Source organism: Terrapene carolina, unplaced genomic scaffold (genome assembly GCF_002925995.2).
Source record: "Terrapene carolina triunguis isolate 2854851 unplaced genomic scaffold, T_m_triunguis-2.0 Scaffold212, whole genome shotgun sequence".
Lineage (NCBI taxonomy): Eukaryota > Metazoa > Chordata > Testudines > Emydidae > Terrapene > Terrapene triunguis.
The window spans coordinates 1304223-1318153 of record NW_020664563.1 but is presented as its reverse complement, the minus strand read 5'-3'; the positions used below and the strand labels follow the sequence as shown (position 1 = coordinate 1318153).

At 57.8% G+C, this 13931-nt stretch overlaps 1 protein-coding gene across 1 annotated transcript in view; it reads left to right on the top strand.

The window, feature by feature from the left end:
* The window catches only part of NOS1AP (nitric oxide synthase 1 adaptor protein), an 88863-nt gene extending 74932 nt beyond the window's left edge, over positions 1 to 13931 (top strand). The window contains exons 6-9 of the mRNA XM_026656187.1: positions 3536 to 3699; positions 9379 to 9546; positions 11904 to 12069; positions 13113 to 13931. Of these exons, the coding sequence (XP_026511972.1) occupies positions 3536 to 3699; positions 9379 to 9546; positions 11904 to 12069; positions 13113 to 13513 (899 nt within the window). The 3' untranslated portion in view covers positions 13514 to 13931. The remainder of the gene's footprint in view (positions 1 to 3535; positions 3700 to 9378; positions 9547 to 11903; positions 12070 to 13112) is intronic.

The following is a 13931-nucleotide window of genomic DNA, read 5'->3' as shown; positions in this document are numbered from 1 at the left end:
ATTCTTGTAGCGGATCTCCCCTCTCACTGCCTTGCTCCTCAAAAACACCAGGTTCCTCCCAAGGCCCAGCAGGCCTTCAAGCAATTAAAACTTGCGTTTACCACCACTCCCAAAGTGGTCCATCCCGACACCACATAAGCCTTCATCATCAAAGCAAGAGCTTCCAACCTGACGATCAGAGCAGTTCTACCCCAAAGGTACAATCCTCAACTATTGCTGCGCCCACACGTCTCGAAATTTTGGACAAAGAACTCCTGGCAATTAAGACGGCCTTTGCAGAGTGGCACCACTATCTAGCAGAGGCCCAATACTCTGTCCAGGTGTACACCGATCATAAGAACTTCACATATCTGCATAGGGCCAAGGCCTCCAACCAACAACAACTTCGGTGGGCTTAATTCTTTCTGCACTTTGATTTTGCAATCTCCTGTCATCCAGGAACCTAAACTAGCAAGGCTGACACTTTGTCCCAGAAGGAACACTGATCTTAAAGACTTGAACCCAAAAACCTCCTCCATCCTCAAGCCTCAGAACTTTCTGGGCACGGCTCCCCACCAAGATCTGCTCACCTTCATATGATCAGCCTTCGCCCAGGGAGTCCCTCCAGTCGAGCAGAAAACCATAAGTAAGGACCCCCACGATGTCCGAGACAGGGAAACCTACTGAATGAGCATATATATGTTCTCCCTAGGCCTCCCAGGACTACAGCCCTACCAGTATGCCATGACACCCTCCCACGCCCCCGGCAGGACATTTTGGCTGTTTTAAAACTCAGCGCCTTGTCTCTCATATCTTCTGGTGGCCTCACATGCAGGCCTGTGTTGCAATGTATGTACCCACTCCAAGGCACTGAACAATAAACCCCTGGGAACCCTTGAACTCCTGCAGTCCCTCGAGACTCCCCCGGCCCCTGGACAGTCATTGCCTTAGATTTGCTAGTAGAACTACTCAAGTCCGGTGTTTTTTTTGCCACTCCAACAGTAGTGGGCCACCTCACAAAGATGGCACATTCACTCTGGCACTGGCCTAACCTTCTCCCAGGAAACTGCCCAGCTCTATGTGGACCAAGTTGTCTGCCTCCATTGCGTCCCACAGCACATGGTCTCTGAGCACGATGTGTGATTTATCTCCCACTTTATGTGAGAAGCTCTCTGGATTTTGGGCATCTGCTCCTGCCTCTCTTCCACCTACCACCCTCAGACAAAGGGTCAAGTGGAGAGAACCAACCAGATTCTGGAGCAGTATCTTCGACACTACATAAACTTCCACCAGAACAAAGGGTTCTTGCTGCTACCTCAGGAAGTGTTCACGTACAATAACGCAGAACATGCTTCTACAGTGCAAAGCCATTTTTTTTTCCAAACTATGGGTTCCATCCTTGGTTTTACCTGGAGCTAACCACAACTTCACACAACTCAGCAGCCCTAGACTAAACACAATATATGTCAAACCCAAGATGACCTAAAAGTTCACCTGAAGGACACCTAGAAGAGAGAAACAACATGTGGACTGTCAATGACAGGAGGGGCCTGCCCTTTTGCTAGGCCAGAAAGTATGGCTTTCAACAAAAAACGTACACGCAAACAGGCCATCTCATAAATTGGACTACCAGCTCTTTGGCCTCTACTGCATTCTCCAGCACATTAGCCCAGTCATCTTTGAACTCAACTTGCCCCATTCTCTCCAAATACACCCAGTTTTCCATACATCACTCCTGAAGCCCCACATTCAGGACCCATTCCCTCACCGCTCCCAACCATCACCCCACACCAGTACATGTTCATGACCATGATGAGTATATTCTCCGTGAGATCCTTGATGCCAGAATCAGACGGGTTAGACTCTGGCATCTTATGGCTTGCCAGTCCCAAAGAGCGCTCCTGGGACTCAGCAAAGAATGTCCACACTCCTGACCTGGTAAACACCTTCCACAAAAACCAGCCTGGAAACCCAGCCCCTACTTCCGAGGAGAGGGGTTGATGTGAGTGATCCTGGGCCTTGAACCTAGACCTGAGGGTCCCCAGGCAGGGCTCAGACCACGACCACCACCCATCAGCTCACCTGAATGATTGCAGAAGTGGGCCAGCAAAGCTCTGCTTCACAAAGGGCCCCACAAAGCTCCGGATTGGGGCAGACTTCTGCCCCACTGATTGGCTGGGATGCCCTACTTAAACCAGAAACAGGAAGTTGTCTGAGCAACTAGGTCAATCCCTGGCTGACTGCTGCTGCACTGTCCCCTGCCTAGTGCCCTGAACCTTGCCTCCCAATCTGTTCCTGCCCCCTGCCCTCCTTATCCCAGACCCCACCTCTGCCCAGTTCCTGCCTCACTCCTGGTCCCTGCTCCTATGCCCTACCCCTGATGCTGACTCCGACTTCAACCCCTGGCTTGCACCTGACTGTCTCTGGCTCTGACCCCTGGCTTGGCACCTAACTCTGGCTCTGGTTCCAGGCCCAGTCTATCCACTAGGTCTGACTGCCCATGCCCCAGTCCCTGCAGGCACCTTTTCCGAGCAGTTATGCCGTGTCACAGCAAACACTGAAAACAGGATACTGTGGGCCAGCATAAAATGACTGGAACTGAGCATCAGATAACAGCAAGACTGTGGCACCATGGCATTATCAGCACCGCACCCCACGGAGCTGGTCGGGAATTTAGCCAACACTGCCCCCAGCGCTCCCTCTGCTGCGTAGAATGCAGGGGTCTCACTGGAGTGGCAGGGGCAGTCCGGGGGCCCTACAGGCTTGGGGGAAGGCATCCTGTGGATTGACATGCTATATGCCAGGGGTGGCCAAACCACGGCTTGTGAGCCACATCCGGCTCTTTTACCGTTAAAGTGTGGCTTGCAGAGCCCCCCATTCCCCACCTACCAGACTGGGGGGAGAGGGGCCTTGGGGATTCTGCCCTGCAGCAGGGTGGTGGGGCTAGGAGCTTCTGCCAGAGGTGACTGGTGCCTGCTGAGAGCGAGGGGGGCACAATTTAAAGGTTAGGCCTCCACTCAACAGCTTGAGTCACTCGCTCCAGGCACACCCTCCCTCTTACCCTCAGCGGCCCCACCCTGCAGCTCCCAGGTGTTAGCTCCACATGGAGAGGCCCCAGCAAAAGCAGCAGTTCTCCCTGCAGCTCCCAGCTCTTAGCTGCTGCCTCTCCCTAGGCCACAGCCCCCGGTTGCCAGCTCCAGCAGCTGCCATGCAGGGAGGGGGCCCAGCGGCACCATGTGACCAAGTGGGGCTAGCAAATCCTGGCAAAAATCGAGGGTGGGGGATGTGACCCCACATGACCCCCCCTGTGTCACCTCTGACTTCTGCCCAGCAGAGAGGTGGGGCTCAGGGCTTCAGCCCCATAGGGCGCGTCAGCCAGGGCTGCCAGCTAGGGATGCGTGACCCATGGCAGGTGTTCAGGTGCTTCCCCCACAAGGAGGAATGGGCCTTGTTTGCTAGCCAAGCCCACATTCTCTCAGCCCCGGGGAGCTGGACTGGGGCAGAGTTGCTGTTGTCCCATCTCACCTCTGACCCTGCTGTTGCTGCCCCCTCCCAGCCTGCCACCCAGCCAGAGCTGAGAAGGCAGCTGTCCCCGCAGAGGAGACCGATATCGACGCAGTGGAGATCCCTCCACCAGGGAGCAGCACCCTGGAGTTCAGCCGGGGGGTGACGGACCTTGACGCCGTGGGGAAGGACTTGGGACACTCTCCGGACACCAAGGTACGCCAGCCCCAGCCAAGAGCAGCTGTGCCTCAAAGGTGGCCCTTGAGCCCTGATACAGACCCAGGGTCCCCGCAGATAGCATGGCTTCCCAAGAGTGTGTCCAAGCGGCATTGCTCGGTGGCTTCAGGGGCAGGACGTGGGTCTGTGCCTGGGGGTGCCCTGCTCTCTCCCCACAGCAGCCCCAGAGCTCCCCACACTCTCCCCCTGTGGCTCACATGGGGGTCACTGCCCCCCCACCCAGCTCAGAGAGACCTTTGGGTTTCATGCTGCCTTCCAGTGGGGTAGGGAGGGAGCTCATGTCTAGATATGGGGCTGGAACAACCTGTGGCAGCTCTGCGGGATGATCAGATGGGGGGGCCACACCGTGATCCTGAAGCTGGTACAACAGCACGTGTCCTTGTGGCGGCAGCTGGCATCCCCCCCACTCTGCCAGGGCATTAACAAGGGGAGCCGAGGGGCTGGCCAGACCCCACAACATGGGAAATGCCTCTTCCATGAGCCGCCCCACAGACCAGGGCGAATTGCCTTTGCTGGGGCCCTGGAGGAGGCCAGGTTCACTCCCCTCTGTGCACTCCCACTTCAAGAGCTAGTGTGTGTGCCCCACACCCAGAGAGGGGGAACCTAGGCACCACGGTGTCTCCAGCAAACACACACCTTTCCCCATTGCTGGTCAGTGCAGAGCCCTGAAACCTCCGGGACATGCTGAGCCCTGAGGACACAGGCTGTGGCTCTTCAGATGGCAGACCCAGCTCTGGTCCCTGAGGGTGGCAGTGCCCGGCTCCTGCTGCGGGGTGTGCTGGGCAGGGGCAGCGCAGGGTGGGAGTCCAGCTGTCATGCTCCGTTACTCTCTGTTAGGGGCAGTGGCCATTCCTTGATCCCATCTCTCCAACTCCCCCCCCCCCTCCAGTTAGCCCCCCGACAATAAAAGAAGCTCATAGTCATTGGCTCCCCCTCATCCTGTTCTCACCCAGAGCTCCCAGCGCTGAGCCTCTCTCCTGTGTCCTGCACTGCTGCGGTCCAAACACAAACTAGTCCCTGTGTCGCCCCCTCACTCCCGTTGGCAGTGGCATGTCCTGGGAACGGAGCAATGTTAGTTTCCCAGGGAAAGCGGCAGGAGTGGAGCTGCATCTCCCTCTGCCTGACCACACAGCCCGTGCAGGCAGTGCACAGCTGCTGGCAGGAGAGGATCGCCTGGTGCATTAACCCAGCACATCTGGGCATTGTCAGAGGCCAGCAGAGCAGAGCCGCCCTTTACCCAGGAGTTCTGCTTGTGCTTCAGAGACCAGGCCACAGCCACTCCTCTGTTGGGTCCCCAGTGCAGCCTAAGACATTGGCTTTCCACTCGCCCTGCAGAGACTCCAAGCGTCCCAGAGCCGTCCCTGTGAGCAGGCAGCCGTGCTGCTAACTCGCCTAGGCTGTGGTGCTGCACATTTGTCCCACCCGCTCAGCCCTGCCAAAGCTGAGGCCAGGTCCTCGTCCAGGGCACATCAGGATTGAGTGAGTGCCATGGCGAGGGAAGAGTTGGCCAGAGCACCATCTTGCAAGGGGGTTTCAGAGAACCAGGGGCTCCCCAGGATGATAAACCTCTCCCCTCCCCAGTCCCTCTTCTCGTAGATCACACAGCACTGTACAAGCATGCCCTAATTCAGTCACACAAACCCCATCCAAGGTACATGAGTACCCACTGGAGTGTGGGGAAACCAAGGCACGGAGCGGGCCGTGGCTCACATGACAAGTTGGTAGCAGTACTGGGAATAGAAGCCAGACGTCCTGGTTCCCAGTCCCCTTCTCTAGCCAGTGGGCCCAAGTCCTTCCCTGTCAGCCGGCAGTGCTCTGGCACACAGAGAGGTATTGATGAGGGGATGGTCCCATCGCTCCTGCCTGCCCTGCATCCCCTAGAATGGCCACCCTCGGGGCATGAGAGTTGAACAGTCGGGGTGGAGGTGCATGGGCCCCATGCTCATGGCACCGACGTAGCCATACAGCTGGCTATGTGGTTTGTCTGGTAGGGAAAGCGCCATGTGAATTCCCAGCTTACGAGCACGCGGCTCTGCTGGGCTCTGCCAGTGGCCCCCCCTCCCCCCATCATTCCTGGCTCTCCCTTTCCCTCGTGGGGAGGGGGGGGCGGAGCCTGCAACCACCGCACTGTGCTGCTTAGAACCGCTCTCCCAATGCACCAGAGGCTGTGGAGCCCTTCGCACTGGTGCTCCCAGCAGTGAGCCTTTTGTGAGTAAGGCCACGTGCATTGAGGCTTGACACCTGTGTCATTAGTGGGGTGCCACGGGGTCAGGGGAGGTAGGACCCATATGGCTCCTCCGAGGCTGGGGGCCATCTGTTCCACCCAGGGCGGGGCAGGGCAGTCCCACTGCTGCCCAAAGTGCTGGAGGAGAGAGGAATGGTGCGATATAGCATGTCACGGAGCCAGCAGAGTGAGCTTCTGTGCGGCTGGCATGAAGAGCCAGGGCACTGCCTATGTGATCCAGGCCTGCTTGGTGTGGCACTCTGTCCCACTCTTGTGGCACCTATACCAGCTAGAGCAGCGGTTCTCAACCTTTCCAGACTACTGTACCCCTGGATCTCGAGCCCTGCTGCCTGGTGCTGAAGCACGTAACAGCATTACAGGGCCCCCTATGGTGTGGTGTCCACCCCTAATGCCTTGTGGGGGAAACCCAGCACTTGTGACCCCTCTAAACCCATCCTGCAACCCCCAGGTTGAGAACACTGACCTAGATGAGTTGATGTACTCCCTGGAAGACCTCTGAGTACTCCAGGGGTGCTCCTGGTTGAGAACCACTGAGCTAGAGAGTGATGAGCTAGCTACAGCATTGGCTAAAAGAGCTATGTTTGATCCCGGCCACCGACAACTGAGTGTGTCGGCATTACACATAGCCGTGAGACACCAAGAGCCTGTCTGGGAGCCAGTCCCCAGGGAGCATCTTGCCAGTGGCACCAGCTCTTGCCATTTTATCGCTATTTGGTGTGTTTGTAAAGCCCCAGCTCCTGGAGGCCCATGAATGCGTGACAGTCTCAGCTTCCATTTGTTCAGAAGAGGAAGTGTCTGGCCTCCTGGGTTGCAGAAGAAAGTCAGAAAACCCAACCCAGGGAATCCAAGGGCTCACAAGCCAGAAGGCGAAGAAACGGGTTGCTGAGGAGGGCTCACACAGGGAGCTGCCTCCTGCCCCCACCCCTGGAAGCTGCTGGCAACTAGGGCAAGGCTGTGAGCCGAGGTGCAAATCTCTGACCTCCACCCACCCCAAGTGAGGTTGGGGCCGCCCTTCTGACTCTGGCTTTGGAGCATGTGTTGGTGGCCGCTGGCTCTGTGCACTCAGGTGACTCAGGCTGAGAGCGTCGTGCTCAGGGCAGCTCACCGGGCCGAGTGGCCGTTCAGGGGGCAGAAGGATCCTGCTGGGAGCACCTGCTGGAGCAAAGTCAGCCTGAGCCACAGAGCCGGCCCCAGTGGCAGGGAGAGCGAGCACCTAGGTATCACAGTCTGTCACTGTCTGCCTCCTGCTGGCCTGCCCAGTGGGCTGCTCTGCGCCCAGCTGGAGGACAGAGCTGCTGCCGAGGAAGGTCAGTTCCTTAGGCTCCTAGCTTGCACTGAAGTCGGAGGTGTAACTGGGGTTAGAGACTAAGCTCCCTACGGCTGTTCTGGCTCCAATGCATTAGCCTACAGCTGTGTGATGCTTTGGAACTGCAGAGCTGTGTGACTGAATCATAGAATCATAAAATATCAGGGTTGGAAGGGACCTCAGGAGGTCATCTAGTCCAACCCCCTGCTCAAAGCAGTACCTAATCCCCAACTAAATCATCCCAGCCAGGGCTTTGTCAAGCCAGGCCTTAAAAACCTCTAAGGATGGCGATTCCACCACCTCCCTAGGTAACCCATTCCAGTGCTTCACCACCCTCCTAGTGAAAAAGTTTTTCCTAATATCCAACCTAAACCTCCCCCACTGCAACTTGAGACCATTACTCCTTGTTCTGTCATCTGCTACCACTGAGAACAGTCTAGATCCAACCTCTTTGGAACCCTCTTTCAGGTAGTTGAAAGCAGCTATCAAATCCCCCCTCATTCTTCTCTTCTGCAGACTAAACAAGCACAGTTCCCTCAGCCTCTCCTCATAACTCATGTGCTCCAGCCCCCTAATCATTTTTGTTGCCCTCCGCTGGACTCTTTCCAATTTTTCCACATCCTTCTTGTAGTGTGGGGCCCAAAACTGGACACAGTACTCCAGATGAGGCGTCTCCAATGTCGAATAGAGGGGAATGATCACGTCCCTCGATCTGCTGGCAATGCCCCTACTTATACAGCCCAAAATGCCGTTAGCCTTCTTGGCAACAAGGGCACACTGTCGACTCATATCCAGCTTCTCGTCCACTGTAACCCCTAGGTCCTTTTCTGCAGAACTGCTGCCTAGCCATCCGGTCCCTAGTATGTAGCAGTGCATGGGATTCTTCCATCCTAAGTGCAGGACTCTGCACTTGTCCTTGTTGAACCTCATCAGATTTCTTTTGGCCCAATCCTCGAATTTGTCTAGGTCCCTCTGTATGCTATCCCTACCCTCCAGCGTATCTACCACTCCTCCCAGTTTAGTGTCATCTGCAAACTTGCTGAGGGTGCAATCCATGCCTTCCTCCAGATCATTAATGAAGATATTGAACAAAAGCGGCCCCAGGACTGACCTTTGGGGCACTCCGCTTGATACTGGCTGCCAACTAGACATGGAGCCATTGATCACTACCTGTTGACCCCTACGATCTAGCCAGCTTTCTGTCCACCTTATAGTCCATTCATCCAGCCCATACTTCTTTAACTTGCCAGCAAGAATACTGTGGGAGACCATATCAAACGCTTTGCTAAAGTCAAGGAAGAACACATCCACTGCTTTCCCCTCATCCACAGAACCAGTTATCTCCTCATAGAAGGCAATTAGGTTAGTCAGGCATGACTTGCCCTTGGTGAATCCACGCTGACTGTTCCTGATCACTTTCCTCTCCTCTAAGTGCTTCAGAATTGATTCCTTGAGGACCTGCTCCATGATTTTTCCAGGGACTGAGGTGAGGCTGACTGGCCTGTAGTTCCCTGGATCCTCCTTGTTCCCTTTTTTAAAGATGGGCACTACATTAGCCTTTTTCCAGTCATCCGGGACCTCCCCCGATAGCCATGAGTTTTCAAAGATAGTGACCAATGGCTCTGCAATCACATCTGCCAACTTCTTTAGCACCCTCGGGTGCAGTGCATCCGGCCCCATGGACTTGTGCTCATCCAGCTTTTCTAAATAGTCCTGAACCACTTCTTTCTCCACAGAGGGCTGGTCACCTCCTCCCCATGCTGTGCTGCCCAGGACTGCTAAGGGTTAGTGTTGTGATTAGCTGTTAATGCTGTTCTCGCACACAGCAGGTCTCGCTGGTGTGCACTGTTGTGGGACTTAGGCACTATATACTCATGCAGGTCTGGGCTACAGTCCCTGGCCCAGAGAGCTGACAATCGAAGGGTCAGCCAAGAGTAACAGATGGCTACAGACAGACGGGGCTGTGGGAGTACAGGGAATGAGGCACCTACCAGCCCGGCCCGCAGGGGTCTCAGCTCGGCCAGGAGTGAGTTACTAGAATGTCTGTAGCATGCTGAGGGGCAGCACACAGAGTGGATCAGGCTTTGCTTTTCTCTATATTTTCCAGGACTCCCTCCACTCCGAGAGTATCCTGACTGCATCGCCCAAGCTGCTGCTCCCCTCCTCCTCCCAGCTGCCGGACCTGGGGACCCCTCTCTCCGCTCATCACCAAATGCAGCTTCTCCGGCAGCTTCTGCAGCAACAGACGCAACAGACACAAGTGGCCATGGCCCAGGTGCTGCCAGTGTGGTTGTTAGAGCCCCGGCGTGCCGGGGCCAAGCGGGGCTGTGCAGGCAGCAGTGCATGCGCAGGGGGCCATGTGGAGGGGTTTGTGTGAGAGGTTGGTGTGCTGGGAAGGGTGGGGTGGAAATGGACACGGGCGGATAAGCCAGAAGTGGCAGAGCCCTGGAGGCACAGCCAAGGAGCTTGGCCTTGATGCAGGAAGGGAGGAGCAGGCTGAGGAGGGGTCTGAAACCGGGCGGAGGTGGAGGGAGGGTAGCTGTGTTCTGAATGGCTGCAGGGACAAGTGGACGTTGGGTTATGATGATGCGGGCGGGCCTCGGTGTGGGCCTGGACAAGGGGATAGGTCTGATCTTAGCCACGGTTGAGGGGTGGGAGTTGGGTATCACAGGAGGAGAGAGCCCGAGGTCACCCTGGGTGGAGGAAGGGAATTCAGCAGGGACAGCCCGGGGGGAGGGAGAGGACCTGGCAGATCCAGTTGGGCCACGGCACCAGTCAGTTTGAGGGGAGGCAGCTCAGAAGAGAAGTCAGGGAGACAGCAAGAGCTGTGGGACTGAAGGAAGGAGTAGAGCTGCCCCCCATACGCACTGTGCCAGGGGCATCAGGGAACCCGCAGACATCCTTCCCCAAGCCACATGCCCTGCCCCCGGCCCAGCTGCCCCTGCAGTGACTCACCCATAGCGTTCCGGGAACCTCACTGCACTGCAAGCCAATCCCCTGTGCTATGGGCAGGGGCAGGCAGCACCAACAGCCCCCGGCACTGCTGGCCCCACTGTGTGGAGGCACACGATGGGATGCCACATCCCAGGGGCCAGAGGGGCACACAGCCTAGCTCGGCCCGGCCAGCTTACTAGGACTGACAGTCAGAGGCTGGCTAATGTGTGCAGAGTGCACTGATCCCACTGTCTAGGTCTCACACCTGACAAGCGCTGAGGGCTTGTTTGCTCTGTGGGGTGTGTGGGCCAGTGAAATATCATGGGTATCAACTGCCCTTGTCGCCTGAGCTGGGGACAGGGTCCTGGCTACAACCCTCATGCAGAGCTGTGCAGCTCAGCAGGAATGTAAATGCAGTGAGGAATTGTCCAGACTGCCGTGGCCTGGGCTGGGCTAGGCAGAGCTCTTCTGGAGCAGGGCCCTGCATTCTCTGGTGCTCAGGGTCGGCCATGGACCTAGAGGTCAGGGGACGCTGCTGCGGGGGGGAAATCAGCTCCAGGTCTCAGGTCTCAATGGGTCTGTCTACTCTGCAGTTAAAACCCCGCAGCTGGCCCATGCCAGATGACATGGGTTGCAGGGCCAGGCAAAGGGGCTGTTTGCAGTGTAGGCATTTGGGCTTGGGCTGGAGTCTGGGCTCTAGGACCCTGTGAGGTGAGAGGATGCAAGAGCCCAGCATCTACATTGCAAATTTAACGGCCCTGCATGGAGCCCCAGTCAGCTGGCAGGGGCCAGCCACACACAGGCTGCTGCCTAACTGCAGTGTGGACATACCCAGAGACCCTTGTTTCACTGGAGGCTCCAGGGAGCCATGGTTAGGGTTCCAGGGAGAGTCTGTCTCAAGATGAGCTAGCCTGGCCCTCACCTGCAGCTGAACGGCCTTTGAAAACCACGGGGCTGCCCCTCTACGTGGGGACGGGCAGCTGTCCCAATAGGAACTTCCAGCTCCCCTGCTCCTGACAGCATGCCTTGGCGCCTGCAGCTTTGAACTGCAATTCCATCACTGCCAGCAGGTGCCAGTGCTCCTTCTTCTCCACCCAGTCTCAGCACAGCCTCTGTGGGAGTGTCTCTCTGCTTGGGCCAGACAAATCTGCCCCATGGCTGGGAGCCCTAGTGTGAAGAAGAAGGGGCTCCATGCTGGATGCAGTGTGGACAGGGGACAGATGCTAGCATGCCCCCTGTCCCATGCTGCCCTGTGGCTGTGGGGTTCCTGTGGGACTGGACTGGGGAACGGACTTACCAGCACTCTGGGGAAAGTCTGGAAGGGCTTTGTGGGTCCAGGACTTCCACAGACCAGTATAAATCTCTTCCTCCTTCTTCTGCTTGCTGCCCCAGAGCAGAGCAGCTGGCGATGTCCCCAGCCCAGGGCAGCAGCTCCCATCACTGGGGATGGCTCCCAGGGGAGAGTCTCTCTGGGCTGGGCCTGAGCTCCCACTCTGCAGACAGCCACCCCTGTGCCTGGCTGAGAGAACAGGTGGCTAAGGGAATGGGCGTCTGACTGGAGACACTGGAGGCTGGGGCTGCGGGCAGGGTGCATGAATCTCACTCTAGCCTGAAGCTCCAGGCTCAGACCCCTGGCTCGGGGCAGGCAGCCTGGCCTGGCACGCACCCACTCGCTGTGTCTCCGTGTCTGTCCGGCAGGTTCACCTGCTGAAGGACCAGCTGGCTGCAGAGGCAGCAGCTCGGCTGGAGGCCCAGGCGCGCGTGCACCAGCTCCTGCTGCAGAACAAGGACATGCTCCAGCACATCTCGCTGCTGGTCAGGCAGGTGCAGGAGCTGGAGCTGAAGCTGTCAGGAAGCAACACCAGTAAGAGTTCATTCCCCAGACTTGCTGTGACCCCCAGCCAGCACAGGGACCCAGGAGCACAGCATGGAGGTGTTTGCTGCTGGGCCCTGTGCTGATCCACCAGGGCACAAGGGACTCCCTATCCCTTCCCATTCTCCCCCGCTCCGGTGGTGTGCCTGTGCCATGGGCCCCAGCACTCCCTGGAGAGGGGATCCCCATGAACGCCAGTGGGAGGGGTCGCCACAGAGCCGTGCCCAGCAGCCCAGGCTGAGCACAGACCATGGCCAGGGTGGGCGTGCCATGCATACATCTCAGCCCAGTTCCCAGGGGTCAGTGCCCCGACTCACTGCCTGACTCAGGCCTGCAGTGACCACATCTCCTTGTGGGGTGGGGGGTGAGACCCATGGTGACTAGACAGCCCCACCCCTTTGCACCCCAGGGTTTGTGGCATGCAAGAGACTGCCCCATATCTCCTGGTCCCAGCACCAGGATGCCCAGGGAGAGAGAATTTATAATGGGCACCCTGCGGGGAGAGTCCCTGCGTGTACTTCCCTCAGCTCTGCAGGGGCAGCTGTGTGCGCACGTGGGTGCACGGGCTAGGTATTATTGGGACAGGGCCGTGTGCACAAGTTAGTAGTGTGGAGGGTGATTGTGCGTGGTGGGAGTGCGGGGGCTGGGTGTTATTGGGGCAGAGCCATGTACACATGTTGGGGGTGCGGGTGTGTGGTGGGTGTGTGGGGGCTGGGTGTTATTGGGGCAGGGCCATGTACACATGTTGGGGGTGAGGAGTGGTGTGCGTGGGGGCTGGAGAGGGTTATCTTTGAGGGCTGTCCATGCTTTTCCCTGTTGCTGTTCGTTCAGCTAGATCCCCACCTACCCCTCCACCCTCCATCAGCTTCAGTTCCCCATGTGAAAAGCACCGCGATCGGGATGGGCAATGGGGCTCTTGGCCATGGGTTGAGATCTAGAGTAGGCCTGTGTGCCTGGGAGCTGTCTGCCAGCCTGTATGAGGGGTCAGTGATGCCCTAGGCCATGCCCGCTCCGATTGCCCTCCTCTTTTCCAGTAGGCTCCCAGGACAGTCTGCTGGAGATCACCTACCGCTGCAATGCCCTGCCGGTGCTGTGCGACCCCACCACCCCAAAGCCTGAGGACCTCCACCTGCCGCTGCTGGGCCCTGGCCCTGACTCCACCCATGCCCTGGGCAGCCCCATAGGTAGGAGTGACTGCTTGGTGAAGCTGGAGTACTTCCGCTTCCCCCCAGGCGCCACGTCACCGTCAGAGCCTCTCCTGGGCAGCCTGGAGCTCATCAAGTTCCGTGAGTCGGGCATTGCCTCAGAGTACGAGTCCAACACAGACGAGAGCGAGGAGCGCGACTCGTGGGCCCAGGAGGAGCCACCGCGTCTGCTCAACGTGCGGCACACGCAGGGCCTGGGGGACAGCCTGGACGATGAGATCGCTGTGTAGGAGGGTGGCTGTCTCTAGACCGAGACAAGGAGGAGATAGTCCTGGGGAGGGAAGCAGCTGCTGGAGGCCAGGGCTCAGTTCAGTGCTTTAGGCCTGGGTAGGCAGTAAAAGCTCCCTCTCTGCCCCTGTGGCAGGACAAAGTCAGGGCTGCGCTTCCTGCAGCCCACACCATCCCAGCAGGCTCTCAGAGCTGTAAGTGCATGCCCTGGCCTTGCTGTGAGAGAGAGAGGAGATTGAGTGAGCACCCATCCAGCACAGCCACAGAGCACACAGGAGCAGGCACAGGCACATACCCTCCTTCGATGTGCAGTCACGTCCGCAGGTGCCTCACCGCGCTGCCCCAAGGCTCTGCCAGCCTGGTGTGCCAGCTTCTGCTCTGACCAGACTCCATAGGCTATGGCCAACGATGTGTGGCTGT